This window comes from Beta vulgaris, chromosome 7 (assembly GCF_026745355.1).
Source record: "Beta vulgaris subsp. vulgaris cultivar EL10 chromosome 7, EL10.2, whole genome shotgun sequence".
Lineage (NCBI taxonomy): Eukaryota > Viridiplantae > Streptophyta > Magnoliopsida > Caryophyllales > Amaranthaceae > Beta > Beta vulgaris.
Genome location: NC_079208.1, coordinates 1,917,943 through 1,924,569, shown reverse-complemented (window position 1 = coordinate 1,924,569; position 6,627 = coordinate 1,917,943). Strand labels below are relative to the sequence as shown.

The 6,627-nt window shown below is 34.0% G+C and overlaps 1 protein-coding gene across 1 annotated transcript; it reads right to left on the bottom strand.

Annotated features, from left to right (window-relative positions):
• Window positions 1–2,372: 2,372 nt before the first annotated feature.
• On the bottom strand, window positions 2,373–5,012 carry LOC109133525 (60S ribosomal protein L10). The gene is made up of 4 exons (XM_010685279.4): window positions 4,855–5,012; window positions 3,827–4,328; window positions 3,208–3,289; window positions 2,373–2,609 (listed from the first exon to the last, which is right to left on the bottom strand). Exons 1-4 carry the CDS (start codon window positions 4,862–4,864, stop codon window positions 2,532–2,534), a joined length of 672 nt encoding a protein of 223 aa, XP_010683581.1. The 5' UTR covers window positions 4,865–5,012; the 3' UTR covers window positions 2,373–2,531.
• Between the last annotated feature and the right edge of the window lie 1,615 nt (window positions 5,013–6,627).

The following is a 6,627-nucleotide window of genomic DNA, read 5'->3' as shown; positions in this document are numbered from 1 at the left end:
AGTGACGTTTGTGCTTGCGTTTTTTTAAGAGGTTGGTCGTCCACGATACAAAACTAATTACCCTATAAAATGACACATACATTTTCATAAGAGGTCCAAAACACCTGACAACTTACTTGAACGGTCTGTTTGATAGTTGTTAATAGTATTAGAAATAATAATAGATTGAACATCCTAACCGGACCCGTCCAGATTCTACCATAATTAAAGGATATGGGTCTTAATTTTTTAAACTTTATGGATAAGGTAGGGTATGAGTTTTGATAATATCAGGTAATGGTCCAACCACCCAAACTAAAATATATATTTTTATAACTTTTAATTTCAAATAAATAAATATATTTAATATATAACATATTTTAAATTAAAAAAATTGATAAGAAGAAATCGTCTGGGTTGCGCTCGTACAGGGCCCCCCCCATCCAGAGGCCCATTATAAGACACACCCCCCAACCCCCTTAAATTAGCAAATGGTTGGGGTAGGAATTGAACTAGACCTTTCTAGGGAATATGGAAAAGCTCATCTCTTGAGCCAACCCCAATTCTTTAATATATAACATACATAAGAAACCCTTCCATCCATTATAAAATCCTCAATCCCTTACTCTAGCTGCACTCTCACATAGGGATGGCAACGGGTGGGATTTGGGTCGGGTGAGTCATTACCCACATCCATCACCCGGTTAGATTGGCATTCATCCATCCATCCGTCACCCGCTTTACTCATCACCCGAAATCCATTCATCCATCACAACCGGATGATTAGGGCGAGTCGAGTGATTAACGGGTGAAAAATCTAAATATCAAATTTAGATTATAACTATTAAAAAAATAATGTAGCCAATTTTCACCTACACTTTACAAAATCATAAATAAATACGCCGATGTTTTTAGCTTAAAGAAAAGGTGACGTCGCACCATACAAGTTTTAGGAAGTTGCCTTCACAATAATAAAATCTCGACAATAATATGTACTTCAACAATACGAGTTTCAAAAATACGAGTTTGAACAAAAAAAATTAAACTGATGGATAATGGGTCGGGTGCTTAATCAGGTGGTAGAGCGGGTGATGGGTGAGAAATGGTCACTCGCATCCTACCCGGATCCGTCATCCGGTCTTCATCCGTTTGTTACGAATTTTCACCCTTTTATTTAAACAGGATGGAGCGGGTTACTGGATATTGCCATCCCTACTCTCACAGTCCAACTAGCCAATATCTCATTCTCTCGATCTAAACTATTTTCTATATTTATATTTGGATATATGAGACTTTTGAAATGTGGAAAAACTACGAATTACTATGTAATGTGATATTTTGTGTGCTAATTGATAGCTTTATATGTTGATTTGTACTTAAAAAATATTTATAGACCTGAAAATATAAGCCAAAAAACTTTATATTGGACCCATTCTGGACCATAGAACCTACCTATACCTTATCGGACCCTACGAGTACGAGCAAGGGTCCTAGCTATAGGTATGGATAGGGTATAGGTATACATCCAAAAACTAGGATGATAAGGCTGCTCTAGCCTTACCCTACAAAGACCCTACCCATTGTCGTGCAAATGATGATAATGAGAATGAATTTGTATGTAAATTTGTGAAAAAAAAAACCATTGTTCGTTCTCATGGTAATGCTAATTTATTCTAAAATTTCTATTTTTCTTCTTAAATTTTTATCCTTACCCACTGTCATCCAAATGGTGGTAATAGAAATGAATTTGTAGGTAAATTTGTGAAAACAAATCATTGTTCATTCTCATGGTAATGCTAATTCATCCTAAATTTCTGTGTTTCTTCTTAAATTTTTATTCCTATCACCTTGTAGGTGGTAAACTAGTAATGAGTTATAATCAAAATTACTTCCCCTTGAAGAACAAACCCAAATTTAGGAATGAGATTGTTTCTCTATATTAAAAAAATACAAACTTGAGGGTTGAAATTAATAGCGTTACAATATACTTGTAATATTAGAATTTTTTCAGAAAAACAAAAAGTAATATTTTGCTCTCAATTACTTGTTATATTAGCATCAAGCCTATTCAATTGAACAAGTAAGCTCAAGCAGAGCTCAAACAGTTTACGTTAGGAAAAGCAATCGAAAAGCTCACTCAACCTAATAATTTGCCACATTGTAGAACTTGCACATTACACCTTGATGGAAAGTTCTCCAAACCATACTAACAGGTTCAGTTTATTTTTATCAGCCAAAAGTAGCCAACATTATACATTATACTACCTCTGTTTTTTTTTAGTTGGAACTAAAAAAAACAGAGGTAGTACATTATACTCGAGCCATAATGAACAAATTGAAAACAGCAATACAAACAAGAACTCATAGATGCACAAACTTATAAGGAACAAGGATAACACCGGAATTCGAAAGATAAGAATTGCAATCTCAAAACTTAAGGTACACGAGTATATGACAGCAATAGTCTTAGAAAGCAACAAAATCATAAAACTACAACCAAAAAGATTCGGATCTTAATTGATGACAAAAGTAATTTCTAAGCTTTAAGTCTCTTATGCAGTAGCAGTAGCACTCGTTAGAAAAGCTCTTCCGGCTGCACGTCGTGAAAGAGGTCCATGGCAACCAAGAAGCTGCATAAAGTAGAAAATATCAGATAAAAAACACCAAGGTCACACTAGTCATGAAAAAAATAAGATAGCAAAATGTTGCACTTATGAAGGCAGAAGAACCACATCTTTAAATAGGCAAGATAACTCGTAAATCTCTCCATTAGCTTAGCAGTAATTTATGGAGTTGGCGTTTGGTCATGGACTTCTGACATTGATCATATGGAAGCATCAATACAGCATAAAGGAAAACCAATATGGTGCCATCGAAATACGCAACTGCTTGTCTACTTCCAAAATGCGTGGTTTATGTATATAAATGCACTAGTCACTTGAGCATAGTTTATCATTTGGCTACCTCAGCTACTACAGGATATGCATGATTATTTGACGATGCAGCAAAATCCTTCAGATACATCATAAATCACAAATACTACAAAGGCCATAAACATGTGCAGCAGCTACTCAGCACAACAACCAAAAAAGGGCAACAAATTCACACTTCTCACAAACACCAAGTATGACGGACCAACCAAGTGTCAAGGAAGCATTGGCAGGAAAGCAGACAATGGCAAAAAATCATTAAACCACACAAGAAAGGGAAAGGAAAGCTGCTACAAACCTTTGCATTGACTCCATCTGGCATAATCCTGTTCTCAGATTTGTACTTCAAATAATCAGCCCGGTTGTATTTGGTAAATCCCCTGCATAATAGATAGAGTTAATAGAAGTCAGCACCAGCAAGATAAATCTACCAGGAAACAGAACATACGCGAAAAAATATTCCAAGGATCAACCATGAAAACAAAACCCCCCATTATTTATAGAAGTAAGTCAGATTTACATCAAACCACACTTTCAAGTTGCAAAATTACCATCAAATTTAGTGATCTAATGTCAGGATCAATAAATTAAATCGCCATTGATTATCTTTGCCTTTTGAAGGAAATTGAACAATGACAATTCAAAACATATCAGCCCCAGTAAAACTATGTTGAACCAATTTTTGCTTCCACCTAAAAATTTAACCACATATCATTATTACTATTAGCATGCCTGGCAGGACTAACCAAAGCCCAAGTCAGAGCTGAATTATTAATTGCAAGAAAAAAATGAAAAAAGTTAGCAACAAATTCTAATGCTAGACAACAAACAAATCTAGCAAATAACCAACCACACATTCCAATATGGGGTGACACATAACGAAATCATAATCAAACAAAAGCAAGAAATAAACATACCACTTCCTGCTGACGATAATCTTTTGACGACCAGGGAACTTGAACTTAGCACGGCGAAGAGCCTCCTGAGCATGGTGGCTGTTACTGTCCTTGCAACGAACAGAAAGGAGAACCTGACCGATGGCAACCCTAGCACAGACACCTTGAGGTTTGCCGAAAGCACCCCTCATACCTGTCTGGAGCCTATCAGCCCCAGCACATGAAAGCATCTTGTTGATACGAAGGACATGGAATGGATGCACTCTAACCCTAAGATGGAAAGCATCCTTCCCAGCAAACTTAGCCATGTACTTGTTGCAAGCAATACGAGCAGCTTCCAAAGCTTCACTCGACACATTTTCCTTCTCCCAACTGACAAGGTGCACACAGAAGGGGAATTCATCCACACCCTTCTTCTTCATCCCAACATCATAAATCCTAATTTTGGGATCGGGCACACCACGGCAAAATCGAGATTTAGGGTATGGCTTGTTCTTAATCTGACGGTAACATCTCGCAGGTCCTATAAACACCCATTCAAACCAATCACATTTCCTTTCTTTAGCACAAGTTAACACATTCAATCATATCAAATTGAATAAAACAAAATCATGTTTCTACCTATTTCATTACAAGAAGCAACCAACTTCATATAAAATTAAAAGGGCAATAAATAACATTAATTTATACTTTCAGCTTCATTTTCATTTACTCTAATACATTGTTAACAACCAAAATCGCACACTCCACAAATGTAAAATGTAAAGTACCAAAATCTCAAGCAAATTCACGAATAAACTAAAACCCAGAAAATTAATTACACAAGGTAGCATGTTAAACCGATAAATCCCACACAAAAACACAACTTTTTCATATCCCAATCTAAATAAACCAAGCTAACTACACAACATTAACAATTTGTCAAATAATCAAACGAAATGACCGAAATCAATTCGTATAAAACATGACAAATCAAAATAAGATTTCATGCCATAATTTAATTCAAGAAACAAAATACAGATTGCAAGAGAAGAGATGGTAAAGATTACTTCTTCCCATGGCGGCTTTTCTTCAATTCCCAGATTACCAAAACCCTAAATCGTGAAACAAATGAAGAAGAAGATTAGGGTTTCTTGAATAAATATAGAGAGCTGAGGAAAATCGTGGGCCTTATTTTTTTGTTGGGCTGTACAAGGAAGTGACGTTTGTGCTTGCGTTTTTTTAAAATAGGTTGGTGTATAGTATGGTCCACGATCCAAAACTAATTTTAATTTTTTTGTGAATGAACTTTGAACAAAAATAGACATAATTTGTTGGTTTTATTAGTTTTCTTCAATTATCCTATCAGCTTAAATTGATATATTTATTTAATCTAATATCAATGTCTTTCAGTTTGACGTAGATGTATGAGTCTAAGAAAATGATTATAACTTATTAACAGTTAACTTAAATGGAATATTCTTATCTTGATTTAGCTTTTCGATTTACATTGATACATTGATTTATCAATCAAATATCAATTTGTTACACTCCAATATTATGTTTTAAAAAATTAAAATGGATACAACTTAATTTTAGTTTAAATGGAGCACAATTATTTTCAATTACTTTACCGACTTATGTTGATACATTCATCTAATCTAAATTCAATTTCTTTCAGTTTGACTAAGATGTATGAGTTTCAAATTGAATATAACCTGTTAACGATTAACTTAAATGGAGTATTGTTATCTTGATTTCATTTATCGATTCTCATATGTACCTTGATCTAATCCAATATTAACATATTTTACATTGATTATATGTTTTTAGTTTTCAAATGCATATAACCTAATGACTTATAGTTATAGTAAGACATTGATCTAATTGACTTTTTAAAAATGTCTTTCGACAAAGTTTATAAGAATTTATGCTAATATGAGACGTCCCTTTTAACCAAATATGGAGTGATATGCATACAAACGAAAAAGTTTGAATATTGACATGTATAAATTGTCTTATTCAAATTGTCGAATATATAAGTAAAGTACGCATATATCTATGTCATTTTCATACACGTTGTTGGGAAGTACAACCGGTTTTTTATGAGGCAAGTACCTGACTACACTTATTTGCCACGTTAATTTTAATCGATCCCGAAAAACGTTTGGCCAAAACTTGACATGATCAAGTTCCATTTTTCCCGAACAAATACAAGAATGTGACTAACTTCAACCCAAATCGATGCGATTATTGTCAAACTTATGCGATTTTCAGCAATAACTGCAATAAACTGAAATGAAACTGAAAATAACTGCAATATTTTTTAACTACTATAGATTCAACCGTTGGTTGATTTGACTGTTTGGGTAAAAACTAGTTTAAACTGCAATTAAACTAAAACCGGAAAGAAAATAACTAAGTTAAACTAAATTGAAAAGTTATATTAACTGAACTGAACTGAATTGAAGTGTTAATAATTTTAACTGTTGTAAACAAAACTGAACTAAACTGAATTGTTTTGATATAATCATAATTGAACTGTTGAACTGAATTGACACCTCTAAACATATTAGAAAGGTAATGTAGCAAAGATTTATAGCAAGGTTAAGAGCAAGCTGCAATCCAAAAGAGTAACCACAGGCAACACAGGCAATTCTGACAAAATCATACTGCATGATCAATAAATACAAAGATATTTTGAACACATTTATGTAGTAAAAAGTACAACTAAAAGGCAAAATGCTGGATCCTTAAATTCTCAACGAATGAAACAAAAACAGAGATGGAAAATCACCCCATTTTGGCTTTTTCCACTACGGGAGGAAACTGAAGCCACGGAA